The following is a 15378-nucleotide window of genomic DNA, read 5'->3' as shown; positions in this document are numbered from 1 at the left end:
TGATAAGTTTAGAATTGCTTTGTAGCTCACCTCTCTAGACATTTATGGCAGTCAGTTTTAAATTTACATCTTAAGCGAGGGATAGAGAGTTGAAGCTAGTGGTGTGTTAGGTGAACGTGATAACCACTACACTACGGAAACAATGCAGCTGGTGGTGTGGATATTAACAAGTACAACATAATACGTGTACTGATTGATATTAAAATTCCAAGTACCTTTTAAAATATGAAACATAAATTAAATTCTGTTTACTTTTTGTATTTTTTTCCTTTATTGTCACTCTTTGAAGACTGATACAAGTGTTTATTGGTTGCAAAAGGATCTGCTTATTTTAGTTTTTTTTTTTTAATTGCTTGCAAGAAAAATGTAAGACTGCATTGGGGGCCCAGAAAGGGGCTGTGGCATACTTAGGAACTAAGGTGGCATGAACTTTGGTTACAGCTGGCTTATGTTGTGAATGCTAGAGGGCCAAGTCCTTGCTTCACTACAAAGCATTTTCTTTTACTGTTTGTTTTGGACTTGAATTTAGTGTAAAAAAGTTGCTAGTGCCTGCTTGATGAGTTAAAGACCAATTAGTCCTTCTACCCAATTTCTTAAATCTTTTACTTTCTATCCCTTCATGAGGAATCTTCTTTAGAGGGTTATGTCTAACGTCTCACTTCCTATTCATACCTCAGACTATTCAGTGTGATTTCTGCCTGTTGACTTTATTGACATGGCTCTTGAAAGGGAGTACAGTGTCCTCTACCTGCTAGGGATTTTATGTATTTTTTCCTAGTTGATCTTCATAGCAATCCAGAGGCAGGCTCTTTCCTAAACTTCTGCTTCTCTCCAGGTCCCTGAATGTTTGTTTCCCAGAATTTCTTTCAGTATCCACTTCTCTTAAGCTTCATCAGCTGATGCACCAATAACTTTAACCTGTTTATACACAGTTACTTCTAAATTTCTCCTGGCACAGAACTCTAGACACACCCCTGTGCACACACTAATATATAAAATTGCCTGTTTAGTCTCAATTTAATATTCTACAGCTGTATGAAGCTCAGTGGGTTTGAAACTGAACTAATTATATCCTAGTTGCCTAAGCCTGAAACTTGGGGAAGTCATAATAATGCTAGGAGCTATTTACCCTGTCCCGGCTTTGTACATAAGCATTCTCATTTGATCCTCACAGCAACCTTATTTACTTTACAGATGTACTAAGAGAGGTTTTGAGCAGTTAAGGAAACTTAACCAGGTGGTAGTACAGTGGATGGAGTTGGATTTGAACAGAATCTGGATAATTTCAAACTCCATATTCTATCCATTCTGCTGAACTTCTGTCCCCTTCTTTTCAACATGAACACAGAACACAGACGCTTCTAAGAGGACCCAGTACTGCTGACCTCTTGAGTTGCTCTGTAATATTGCATGTTCTTGATTCTAGTTGCCTTGCCCACTTGGATTATTGCAGTAGCCATTTGATAGATCTTCCTGACTCGGTTGTTTTACATCCATACTGTTTTCAAGAAATTTCTTCTGAAATGCAAATCTGAATTTGTCATTTCCCTTATTGCCTTCAAGACACAATACAAAATTCTTGGCTTAGCATTCAAGACATTCTCTGGTCTGTTTTGGCCATTATAGGCTACATTTAGTTCCTAGAGCTGTATTTCACCATTCTTTTATTGCTATTTTAATATTCCCTGTCCTGCTCCCTCATTGTCAAATTCCCATTTTTAAAAGTTGGGTTAAGTGTCACTCCCTGCCCCCCCCCCCAAATCTCTGCTCTTCTCTGCATTCCCCTCCCCTTGGGTATCCCTCATTTGTGATCACTAGTACCGTGGTCAGACCTCTTGTAAGTAGGCAGCCTCTGAGATGGCTCCACTTCCTGGTGTTCCTGCCCTTGTATAATACCCTCACCCTGAGTGTGAGCTAGACCTAGTGACTCAATTCTAGCAAAAGAACACAGCAAAAGTGATGGCATGCACTTCTGAGATTTGGTTACCAAAAGATTGTCACTTGTGTCTTGCTCTCCCACACTCACTTGCTGTCTCAGTTTTTTGGGGTACCAACTTGCTATATTTAAGTGGTCCTATGGAGAGGCTCAAGTGACAAGAAACTGATGTCTCTCGCAACAGTAACGGCAAGGACCTGAAGTTTCCCATTAGCCAAATGAGCTTGGAAGCAGATCTTCCTCTTTTTGAGCCTTGGAAACCCCAGCTGATCCCTTGATTGCATCCTTGTGAGAGACTCTGAGTCAGAGACACCCAGTTAAATCACACCTGGATTTCTGACCCATACAATAAGTGAGATAATAAATGTTTTGTTAAGCTACTTAAGTTTTGGAGTAATTTGTTACACAGCACATTTTGGCACTTCCAAGTGGGATGCTGCCATAACAAATATGTAAAAATACGGGAGTGATTTTGGAACCAGGCAGTGGGTAGAGGTTGGAAAATTTTGTCAGTGATGATGGAGAAATTTCCTTGAGCAGACTAGACGTTTGGACTTTGAGGAAGCTGTGGGTGAGAGCTCAAAAGGAAATGAGAAAGGTATTGTCAAGACTGTAGAAGGGGGATCCTTGTTATGTTGAGGCAGAAAACGTAGCGACACTCGACATTAGTAGCGTGGAAAGTAAGGACTGTGTCTAATGAACTGGGTAATCTAGCTAAGGGGATTTCTGAGCATAGTGCTGCAGATGCCAGCAGATTTATTCTTGATCCTTACAGCAAAATATGTGGGGTGCCTGTGAGTCCTTCTCTTAATGCTGTGGACTACCACTCTTCTGGTATTTATCATATTATGTTGTATTACTTAATTTTCTATATTTCTCACTAGTTTGAGACTTCAGTGAGAGGCCTTCTAATGTAGTAGTTTAGATCTTGCTCAGAGTCTAGTTTTAAAGAGATCTACGCTCAAGTCTTGGCTCTGCCTTTTATTGTGTAATGGTAACAAGTTACTTAACTTTCTAAATCTGTTTCCTCATCTGGAGGATGACAATAATGATGATAAATTCCTAAAGACTGTGCATTTTGACTTTTGTACTTACTACTCTACCACCAGTACCTAAAAGTTGCTTAATAAAGATTTATTGAATTAATGAACTGAGTAATCTCTACCTCAGAATACTATGATTCAAATCTTTATAGTACAGTGGTGCCATCTGATGAAATCAGTTAATTCTAGACATGGCCTTCCCTTGATAGCACTTACTTTACCATTGTGTAGTTTAAATGAAGTAATGCATGGAGAGCAATTAGCACAATGCCCGATATATATTAGTTACTCAATAAATGTTAGTTTTATTTAGGTATTTCATTTTTTTCTCATTATTTTTCATTTTCACTTTTCCTGATTATTTATATAATTTCTTATGTGTCAAAACTGCTCTGTGCATGAAACAACTCACAAAGCAAAAGATTTGTTTATAATTATGGATGATATATCAAGAGTCACTTGAGTTTAAAATATGATTACTTGGACATGAAGTGACTTCCGGTGATGTGGAGAAGTCTCTGGACTTAATCTCCTATGATAAACAATTAGAAACTTGGACAAAGGATATCAAGCAGCTATTTTTAGGTATTCGACAATAGACAGTGTGGGAATGTGATTCCTGAGAAAAAGGAAACGGGTAAGGTGAGTGCTATAATTATCCTGGGTTATTGCTAGTAGACACACTTCAGACCATGGCAGGGGGAATCTTGGTCAGGGCATGATGTCTTGTTTAATTGATGAGATAGAGATTATAGTTCAGAGAGGTTGAAGTGGCTGAAAATTGCTGGTCAGGGTTTCAGAGAAGAGGGAGTTGAGTACAAAAAAAACTTCTAGAAATATGCATAGGGGTTTCCTTTAGCTTTTGCTAAAGCGTGTAAAGAATGTGTGTGTGCAGAATGAAACTATGAGATTGGGCAAGATTGACTGGGGAGCCATAAGTTGGCTAATTTCCAGAGTTGGAGAGTTGCTCAAGCACTGACCATACAGAATGATGAGACCTTTTTGATCATCCAGGATGTTCAGTAGAAACCCCAAAATGTCCATGACTTAGGAGTAGGGCTGTTTAGTAGGCGGGCTTTACTAAAGTCTACCCCCACCTGTCCTGAAACATATATCAAACTTCAAAGATCAAGCTGATCCACAGGCTACTTAACTGACTTTCAAAACAAAGTGCAACAATCTTTAAAGGAGGATAACAAAATCCAGACATTTAAAAGTGTAACACTGTGTACTTCCTATATTGTACGTCCTTCCACTATTGTACATCTAATAAAAAATTACTAGAATCAGGAAAACGTGAATACCAGCAGAAAGCTTAAGGCAGTAAAAACAGTCTAAGAATAACAAAGGTGGTAGAATTAGCAGACAGAAACTTTAAAAGGGGCATTATAAACGTGCTCAGAATGCTCAAAGATTTAAAGGAAAATAGGAATGTCATGAGAAGGAAATGAAAATATTAAAAACTGAATGGAATTTGTAAAGATGAGCACTAGAATAAATGAAATGAAAAATTCGCTGATTGGGATTAACAGTAGATATCGGCATTTTCTTATCTGATGAGGAAAAGGTCAGTGAACTTGAAGACATAGCAATAGAAACTACCCAAAAATTAAACATAGTGGAAAAAACCTGATGATACATCAGCAACCACTTGAGTTGAAAAAATGTAATGGAGAAGTTAACTGAGGAAGAAACATGGAAGTAACTGAAGAAGATATGAAATTAGAACTAAATTATGGAAACACGTTTTTTTTCTTTAATTTCCCTTAACAGATTATAAGTAAGTTCTCATGTAAGTTTATCATTTCAAAACACAATTTTTAATATCTTAAATATTCCATTATGTATTTCCCATCAGTTTCCTTAATCTCTAATTTTGGACATATTATTTATGATTTTTACTATTGCAAATGTAATGAAGAGCTTTGAATTTAAAGCCATTTCCCACATTTTATTATTCTGTTTATATGCCTAGATATATAGTCATTGAATCTAAGAATATGAATTTTTAAAACATAGGTAATAAGTTCACATGTCAAATTTAAAAGATATACTTGGAAAGACAGTGAAGTATCTTCCTTGCACCTTTCTGTCTGCCAGCCATCCAGTTCCCCTTTCTGGAGGCAGCCATTGTCATTAGTTTTTTTATATTTCTTTCCAGAGACATTTTAAGAGAGAGAGAAAAAGTGTGTGTGTAGGAGGAAGTTTAGATGGTGGATGAATTGACATACACTTTTATAAGAATTTAATCATACTATGCATACCATTTAAGATAAAATCAACTACATTTAATTTTACTTGAATTTAATAAAAGAAAAGGAAGCTAAAATGAAACAGTACCTCCTTCATTGAAATGTTTCTTAACTAGAAGAGGAGATCTCTATAAGATTAAGAAAAAAGTTTGAGTAATATTTTAAAAATACTAATCATGTATAAAAGAAATAGAAATTGCCAGTAAAATGAGTATTTTAGAACTCAATAATAATTGATATGCAAATAAAATGATTTTTTCATCTTTTTTTTAGATTGGGAAAAATTGATAAAATGTACTTAAGAATGTGGGCAGTTGGAGTATTCTTGTGAGGGCAAAATCCTTTCTGGTGGAAGGCAATTTGGCAGTACCTAAAATTTTTAAATATTTATATATTATATATATAGTTGGATATGCAATTTGATGTCTATATTTTTTATAAAGAGATAAATAAGTGTAAAAGATACCTATCTGCCACTAAAAATGTCCATCAATATGGGATTATGATATATCCATTCAGCAGTACTTTACAGCTGTTAAAAGTGGTGATTTATTGTAGATTCGTATTTATTACAATGGAAATATGTCCTTCACATGCCCTTTTTATTTCTCAACAATAAGTAGAAGTGTGCCTAATGGGACCTGATTTATATAAATTGTACATGTTTATAAGTGTAGGCAGATTTTTGGAAATAAATACTCATTAAAATGGTTATCTCTGAGTGGTGGCCTGTTAGGATTTTGTAGGGTTTTTTTTTTTTTTTTTTTTTTGGTTAGGTTTCTTTATACTGAATATTTATCATTTTTATACCTGAAAAAGAAAAGGTTTTTTCCCCCCTTTCTGTACAAATGAATATGTCTAGTTTATCCTTTCTGCTTGTTTATTTGTTTTGTGGATAACAAAAAATAACAGGTTTTAAGCCAGTAACCTGATCAAGTACTACAAACACCTAGGTCTAACGTCTGTAGAACCTTTGTCATACAGTACCTAAGGGCCATGGTTTGGGATACTCTGCCATTGAGGTTACCCGGGAACTAGTTGAACTGGTATAGATGGCTGGGGAGTTCTGAACTCCAGAGCCCAGGGCATTGACTGGGATTTTTAATGCCACACCCTGCTGTAGTTAACTTCTTTAAAGACTTGATTTTTAAAGAACAAAGTCAAGTTTGAACCTTTGTTTTGTTGTTTTGATGTACTTTGTTTTTCTCAGCTTTATTTAGGTATAATTGACAAGTAAAATTGTAAGCTGTTTAAAGCATAATGATTTTATATATGTATACATTGTGAAAAGATCCCTTCCATCTAGTTAATTAACACATCCGTCACCTCACATATTTATTTTGTGTGTGTGTGTATGAGAACATTTAATTCTGCTCTCTTAGCAAATTTCAGCTATTCAGTACAGTATTGTCAACTTTAGTCACTATTAGCACCTCAGACCTTGTGTATTCATCTTATAGCTGAAAGTTTGTACCCTTTCATTAACCTCTCCCTATTTCTCCCATACCCCTGGCAGCCACTTTCTACTTTGTTTCTGTGAGTTTGACTTTTTAAAAAAAGATTCTACATAAAAGTGATACCATGCAGTATTTATTTTTGTTGACTTACTTTGGATTAAGAAAAGAGTATCTGAATTTATTGCATGCACCTGCCCTTGTTGAAAGACGATAGTAACATTAGAAATCAATTTCTTCTTTGCATCTATGTCAGGTATTGTCTTAATCGTTGGGTTGGAGGGAAGTAAAATTTCTGCCCTCTAAAATCTCACTCTCTAGTTAGAGCAATGGAACAGTCAAGAGACCACTTCAGTGAGCCAGGTTATGGCAGCACACAGGAGGGCTTTTGACCTAGATGTTGATGAGTTTCTTGGGCTTGGGTGGCTGTTAAAGGGAGATTTTCCAGAAGAAACATTTGAACTGAATTTTGAATTTCAGTTCAGACATCTAAACAGAAATTTGGAGAATTAAATATGAAAATTAAAATTACCCAAACTAAAGAAAGAGATATGAGGGTAATGTAGGTAGAGAGAAAAGCCTGGAGGCATGCAGGGCATGGCACATGTTGGGAACTGCAAGTCGTTCAGCTTGGTTGGGAATTGAGGCAGTGCAGGCAAGAAAGGGAGGCAGGTGAGGCCAGATCATGAAGGGTCTTGTCAGCTGTCAGAGTCTTCCTCTGGACTTCCTTGTAAATACAGTCTTTGTTAACGCAGGCTGGGAATCTTTGAGTCATCTTTGAGGCTCCCTCCCCCTTCCATAAACTCCCTCATAATTAGGCACCAAATCTTGTCAATTTGGAGAACTTGGATTGAAATGGAATGACAGGCTAGGTATAGACTCTGTGTTCTTTATTGGAGGCTGTAACTTAGTCTTTTTAATTTCTAGGGCTTAAAACTGGCTCACAGACCCTTAGTAAATGTTTAAATTGAAGGGAGTTCAAAAGAGAAAATGTTTGGTATTTTTACATGTAACCATGTATAAGTTTTCTATTCTCCATTTCCTTATAGAAAGTCTAATGGTCTTACAGGGCCTAATCGACAAGTCAACTCTTGAATAATTAAAAATCTTGAAAATGATGGGTAGTGAGGGTATAGCTCACTGGTTGAGTACGTAATTAGCATTCACGAGGTCCTGGGTTTAATCCCTAGTACCTCCATTTAAAAAAAAAATCTTGAAAATGGAACAGACCCATTTGTAAGATCTGTTTGATTAGTGCATGCTAGGTGAATGAAACGGTGTCATACTTAGGGAAGAAAAGTGCCAGACAGCTTTGAGCAATTTGATTTTAATGAATAGTTTAAATAGTGTATATGCCCCCTTTTTTTGTGGCCAAGAGCAACCTCCATGTGACTATTCCAGTGGAGATTAATTTTTTAGTTAGAGGAAACATCCTGAACATTTGTATTTATTGTTTTTCACTTGTTAGAGTTAATATTGTGGGAACATGGTTTCTTGAACTTATAGATATGTACGGTGTTTATTTTGTGTTTAAGTAGACTGCAGAGATGGTTAACATTTGCAACAATTAGGCATTGTTTTAGTGAAATAATTGTGCCATTTTGAAAACAAATTATGTATCTGAGGCATATCTGTGAAGCAACTTTTATGATTACCAGCAACACAGCTGCTGTAACTATTAGTGGAATTGAATCTCTTGTTATTTGGGTCACATAACCAGCAACTGAACTTTTATACTTGTAATGATGCAAGACCTTTATTAAGACATAATCTTAAAAAAAAAATATAATACAAGTAGAAGAGAGGTGTCTTAAAGAGTTTTTACATATGGCCTTAAGAAAAAGGTATTTGTTATCATATAAATCTAGAATGATAGCATTATAATTCTACTCATGCCTGTATTTATGTTTAGTATTTTAAAACCCCTTTGTAAAAAAAAAATTATAAATTAGCTTAATCCTACTGTCTTCCCCCTCAAAATAAAAAAAGGAGATATGAGGGTGTTTCTTCTACATTACCTCTAACATCCCCATTACTGCTACTTTTTAAAAAGTTTTTTATTTTTGGCTTATATCTAAATACATATCCTGTAGCTTGAAATGGAAAAGATATTTGCATATGTGGCTTCAAGTATAGCTCCTGTAGCCTGGTTAGTATGGCTTCTTACAGTCTATTTATTGTAACAAGAACTCACTAAGATATGTACCTTACAGAGCTGATTAAAATGGAATTTTACCTGTAACTTTCCCTAAGCTGCCATTTATCCTTTTGTGTATGGGTGGTATGATAAGTGAGTATTTTACTCATTATATACACTTAATCTTAAAACCGAGATGAACGTAATTAAATGGATAGATGAGCATTTTTTAAATGGACAGATACATAGTTGTCTTATTTTCTGTTTTTTTTTTGTAGAGATAGTTGGAGTTGTAAGAAATAATACAGGGAGGTCTTTTGTACACTTTGCCCAGCTTCCCCCAGTGATAACATGTTGTAGAACTCTGTAATATTTTGACAGCGTACAGTCCACTGCTCTTGCTCAGATTTCTTCAGTTTTACTTGTACTCACTTATGCATGTGTTGAATTCTGTACTCCTTAGTCTCCTTTGTGTGTTTGTATACCCACCGCAGCAGTCAGGACACTGAATAGTTCCCTATCACAAGCGGCCCTTGTGTTGCCCTTTTTTGACACCTGCTTCTCTCCTGCCACTTTACTGTTCCTCCCCTACCTCTGACCGCTGGCAACCACTAATCTTCCTTCTTTTTCTAAAATTTTGTAGTTTTAAAAATGTGTGAATGAAATCACACAGCTTTTAACCATTTGAGATGGACTGTAATCACTCAGTGTAATTCCCTGGAGATTCATCCAAGTTTGTGAATCAATAGCTTATTCCTCACTCTTTATATTTAAGTTAGAGAACTCCTCTACATAGTTAAAAACTTAGTTTCTACTTTGTTTTCTTCCTATTCTATTTTTAAAATAAATGTATTTGCCTTATATCTAGGTGACAAAGCGAGACCGCCTTCCTCCAGCCCCTCCAGCATCATCCGCCGCACGTCCTCCCTGGATACGCTTGCTGCTCCGTACCTTGCAGGGCACTGGCCCCGTGATGGCCATGGGCAGGCTGCTCCTTGCATGAAGGACAAGGCTACACAGGTAGGTTTATTACAGTTCTTACCCTGACATGTGTCGCTCTGAAACCATTTCCCATAATATTACTTGTTCTACTCTATACTCAAATTCTTGAAACATTAGTGTGTATTAGGATTGTCTGAGAAGCTTATCAGAAGTGCATATTCCTAGGCCTGAACTTCAGCTGTTCTGAGTAGGTTTTTGCTGAGGCTTGGGAATGTGCATTTTTAACAATTCCCAAAGTAATTCTGATACATACAGATAATTTATGGACAGACTCTTCTCCCACTTGCTCTTTGTGGGTAGGTTAGAACTTCATGATATATTTACTATATGGAATTTGGACTTAAAAATCTGTAACAGTAAGGATTACTTTACTTTCCATCTACCCTTATATTTTTGTTCTAGAAATCTTCATGTGTTGCCGGATGGTGGTTATATTATGTTTCTAACAGAGTCTATAAATGTAAATATCCTGACACAGGGACTCTAGAAGCAAAATTTGATACTTTTAGATTTATAAAAAATTTTAATTAAAAGGACCGTAAGAGATCATTTGATCTACCGCCTAGTTTTACTAATGAGAAAACTGAGATCCAAGATCATAAAGCCAGTTGCTGACTGCGTCTTGGTTGGGCCTAGTTTCTATCATAGCATTTACTACATAGCACTTACTACTTTAATTATAATTAGTTAAATATTTGTCTACTCATTTATTTCATGTTTCTCATACTCAGTAGATGGTGAGCCCATGAAAGCAGGAACTATGTCTGGCTTGTCCATTTCTGTATTTTCATCCCCAGGACTTAGTGCTGTACCTATTGGAATAAACACTTAAGGGATATTTGCAAAGGAATGAATGAGAACAGTTAAGGCTTTATGGCTAGTGAAGAATGAAAGTCATTTAGAGTTAAAAGATTCTTTATACTGATTATTTTTTTTGGTGGGGGAGTATTGGGATTTACTTATTTATTTATTTGGAGGCACTGTGGGTTGAACTCAGGACCTTGTGCATGCCAAACATGCGCTGTACCACTGAGCTATACCCTCTCCCTTATACTGTTTGTTGAAAATCAGCTAAGGTACATCTTGGCTTAGACTTAAATGAACAGCACTGATGTTTGCTTGATCTCAGCACTTTATGAGAGAATGTCCTTTTACAGGACCAAGTAAACATTTTGCAGTGATTTTTGGATTTACATATAGGTTTCCAAAATTTAAGATGTTTTTCGTGGGCTTAGTTTGTTTTCTGTTCTGATTCTCTTGAAACTGAGCCCCATTGTTAGAGTAGATGCTTGGGATTTGAGATTATCTTGAGCTTTATACTCGTGGCAACTGCAGGAATGAAAATGCAGACTTTGTTCATTAAAAGTATTGAATCTTTTAAGAAATTGTGACTTTGTAAACCAAGGCGTTCTATAGGACTCTTCATTTATTCAAAATCCACAGTTTTGCTAAGATTAGAGCAGTTTGTATAGAAAATGAGTACAGTCACTACTTGCTTTCTGCTTAATCCACGTGTCATGTTTAAGTAGTATGGGTGTGTTTCCTGGAACTTTTCTGCAGTCCTCTTCATTTCCTCTGCAGTTTCAGGTTCAGTGGGTTCAGATATTTTATCTGGTTTACCAGGAAGGATATGCAGTCTTATAAGCCATGGGGAGCCCCTTGATCTGTGAAAGTATTTTTGTAAGTCTTTTCAGCAAGTTGCTATGACCTAGCTCTGGCTGCATTGAATTAAAGTATAAACGCCATACTGTCTTCACCTCCTTCTAAATGTCCCCCAAATTGGGAATGTTAAGAGTATAAATGTAAAGAAAATTTATAGTTACCATACTGTTAATCTTGGATATAAAGCTCACGTGTAGAATCTCCTAAGGCATAATAAGGCAGTGAAAGCTGGGTGCTCCAGCCTTTCATTTACGTTGTGGGACCCTGTCTTTGGTAAGAGAATTTAGCACTAACATGATTAATCAAAAGTTTTCACATTCCTTATTGGCAGATGTTGGATTCCCTAATGTATGTATGCTAGTTAGTTAAGTGAAGTTTAGAAAATTTGGTAAAATAGATATACCAAATTTTGCTATTTTGACCATTTTGAAGTGTACTATTTAGTGGCTGTAATTATATTCACCAGGGTTGTGTAGTCATCGCTACTATTTCCAAAACTTTCTCATCACCCCAAACAGAAACTCTGTAATCCCCATCCTTTCTGTAGCCTCTGGTAACCACTATTCAACTTTCTTTTTCTGTGAATTCGCCTAATGTAGGTATTTCATATAAGTGAAATTGTACAATATTTGTCCTTCTGTATCTGGCTCGTTTTGCTTAGCATAACATTTTCAAGGTTTATTCATGTTGTAGCTAGCATGTATCAGAACTTCATTTCTTTTCATGGCTGAATGATACTCCATTGTATGGATATACCACATGTTTTTCTGTTTATCTGTTAATAGACACTTGGGTTGTTTACGAATTTGGACTATTGTGAACAGTACTGAAGTGAACATTGTTGTACAGGTATCTGATTCCCTTCTTCTAGTTCCTTTTGGTACATATCTAGGAGATAAATTGCTGGGTCCTATGTTTAGCTTTTAGAGGAACCACCAAACTGGTTTCCACAGCAGCTGCACCATTTTACATTCCCATCAGCAGTGTATAAGGGTTCCAGGTTCTCCATATTCTTACCAACTCTTGTTATTTTCCTTTTTTAGACAAAAATTATAGCCATCCTAGTAGGGTGCAATGGTATCTTGTTTTGATTTGTATTTCCCTAATGATTAATGATGTTGAGCATCTTTTCATGTGTTTATTGGCAATCTGTATATCTTCTTTGGAGATCAGATACTTTATTAACGTCTCTGTGCCACTATTTCCCCATTTTACAATGGGGAAATTAATACTTACTCTTTAAGGTTAATATGAAGATTAAGCAAGGAAATAGATGTAAAACTCTAAGAACAATATCTGGTGCATAGTAAGCATTCAATAAATGCTCACTATTAAAATGATTACCTTTGATTGTCGTCAGATTAGAACAAAGATGGCATATAAGTTTCATCTCCTGTGTAGTTTGTCAGTTACTGTTAGCTTCCTGGAATATTATGTTGAAAAAGATTTAGTTAAAGATTACTGGGACTGATGAGCAATTTCTGCCCCTGCTGAGGGATCCTGGGCACTTTTACCACCCATGGTCCAGACAGTGCTACAACAGACAAGATTGATAGAGATGATTTATCTCACCTTGTAGATGGGTGGTGCTTCCAGAAAGTTGCTGTAGACTTTTGACAAGTCATATGGTATAACCACTCTGAGCCTTGGTTTCTTCATTCAAAAAAAATTATGACACTAAGACCCTTCTCAGTGTCTGGGGAAGGAGTGGGAATGGGAGAAGGAGGTTCTAGAAAATACGGAGAAGGGCAGCATCAAAAAAAATTAGGAATATAGGAACACAGGTTTTCTCCCACCCCATCCCATCATTTGCTTTGGTCATAAGAATGAGTGAAAGGTTACGATTTTACTGTACATGATTATTTATCATCCTAATTACTTGACACAAAGGTAGCGAAAATGCGGCGTCATTTTTTTCGTGTATCTTTGGCAGACATTGTGAGCTCATATGACCTCAGAGTTTTTCCTAACCCATGCTGTTGCCAGTGGAGCAAGGGTGGTCAAGAGACTAATTGTATACGCTCTGATTCGCCATCTCTGCTTTAGAGTTTGGTACAGAGTTTAATACATTGTCACCAACCTCTGCCAGCTGTCCCTTCTCCTCCCATGTTTTTTAAAAAATTGACCGTTTGCCCTCCAAAAACATTATTTTATGCTTTATAGTCCTGGCGTTATCTGTGTTGCAGTTCTGTTAATTTCATGTAATCTACCTAACTTCCGGGGAGGGTGCCTTTTTAATTTTCTGCCTATACCAAATTAGGGGGAGAAAATGTAATGTTTGTGTAGTTGAATTATTTGGCTTTCTTTTGAGTCAAAAGGTATCCTCTTCAGAACTTTCCTGGCCCCCTAGGCTTCCCTACCTTACAGGTGGCTTGTTTGAATATGTGAATTTGTGACTTGTGGTTGGTCTCTGGTTTTCTTTCTTCTTTGTTTCCTTTACTGCATAAACCAGTAATCTTATGCTTTTAAAAAGTACATTGTTACCTTCTCTTAGAACTTCTGCATTTCAGAGGCTGTTTTTTTTCTCTCTTCAGAGATTGATTTTGATTAATAACTTATTAAATTGTTTTATTTTTCCAGTTTATGCATTGGCTTGAAATTGTTATCTGAGTTCAGAAACTGTAAGATGGCCTGTGATTAAAACCTAATAATAGAGACTAAAATAATGTTGAATTACTGAAGGTGCTATTTGTAAGTCTACTAACCTGTTTAGAAGTTGTTTCCTTTTTTTGGAAGGATAATCTGGATTTATAGCAAAAATAGGAATAACTATTTTACGTGTTTCATATAAGCAACACTAAAAAATTATATCTTAGTGTTATGTAATGAAAGTACTGAAGCGGTACATTAACTTTTTTAAAAAATTACTTTTTGAGTGATTCTTGCTATTGAATAAAAGCTTGGTCCACTGGTTAAAATTGGAGTATAATATTAAGAGGAAAAGAAAATGTTAAAATCCCCCCCCCAAACTTAAAGTCTAATGACCTCAATAAAAGTACCTTTCGATAGCTTTGCCTTCTTGGATAAGCCCAAGATTCTGAAATAATCTAAATTTCCAGATGCTTTACCACGTGGTTGGTGTTCCTGCTTTTCTTTTTTTCCCACATGTTAGATCAGATTTCTCTAGGCCAGTGGCTCTATAAATTGTTTTTTGTTTTTTTTTAAACAGGACAGGCTGTATTGTAACAAATGGAATTACATGATGGAATCCTTTAAAACAAACACAGTTTCGTGATTGTGTAACTGGTTAACTGATTTTTTTTAATCTATTAAAAATAATTTTGAAACTATACTCCCACCTCTCAGTAATGAGCATGCAGTGCCCTGCATACTCCACTTGCTGATGCTTCGCAGCTTTTCTGCTCTGTTTGGAATGCTTTCCCACCATTTGCCTGGATGACTTACACTCTGATGCTCATAGTAGCCTCCCCTCATCCCATAAAATCTTGCCTACCTACTTTCCCTGTCCTTCCAGTTCTGGGTTGGGTGCCTTTCTTAGGGGACCTCAGTCATCACATGACATCATAATTGGCTGTTTATTTCTTCTCTTCTAGAAAAAGTACTGTGAGAATAACAACTGTATTTCCTAACTCCAGTACCTAGTCTTGTGCCTTCTAGTATTAGAAGGTGTGTACTAGCTTTCTAGTGTACAATGCAAGATTGAACAAAAATGAAACATACTTAAAACTCAATTGTACTTTTTATTACTACCTAAGAGTATCTTATAATAAAGGCACAGCTTCTTAATTGAACAAAGAAAGCAATTATCTTTTGAATTAGGAGTTTAAGTAAAATTAATGACTTTTACTGAGTATTTTTTTTCTGCCTGAACATCTTGCAACTGAAATTAGCAAAGCTCTTTTACTCTTAATGCTTATTTTTATTTGTCTTG

The 15378-nt window shown here is 36.1% G+C and overlaps 1 protein-coding gene across 1 annotated transcript in view; it reads left to right on the top strand.

Annotated features, from left to right (window-relative positions):
• FAM117B (family with sequence similarity 117 member B) overlaps positions 1-15378 on the top strand; it is a 59242-nt gene that overhangs the window by 15395 nt on the left and 28469 nt on the right. The window contains exon 2 of the mRNA XM_031451974.2: positions 9691-9842. Coding sequence (XP_031307834.2) covers positions 9691-9842 — 152 coding nt within the window. The remainder of the gene's footprint in view (positions 1-9690; positions 9843-15378) is intronic.

Source organism: Camelus dromedarius, chromosome 4, assembly GCF_036321535.1.
Source record: "Camelus dromedarius isolate mCamDro1 chromosome 4, mCamDro1.pat, whole genome shotgun sequence".
NCBI classification, from domain to species: domain Eukaryota; kingdom Metazoa; phylum Chordata; class Mammalia; order Artiodactyla; family Camelidae; genus Camelus; species Camelus dromedarius.
The sequence above is the reverse complement of the archived record's forward strand: the minus strand, read 5'-3'. Positions and strand labels throughout refer to the sequence as shown.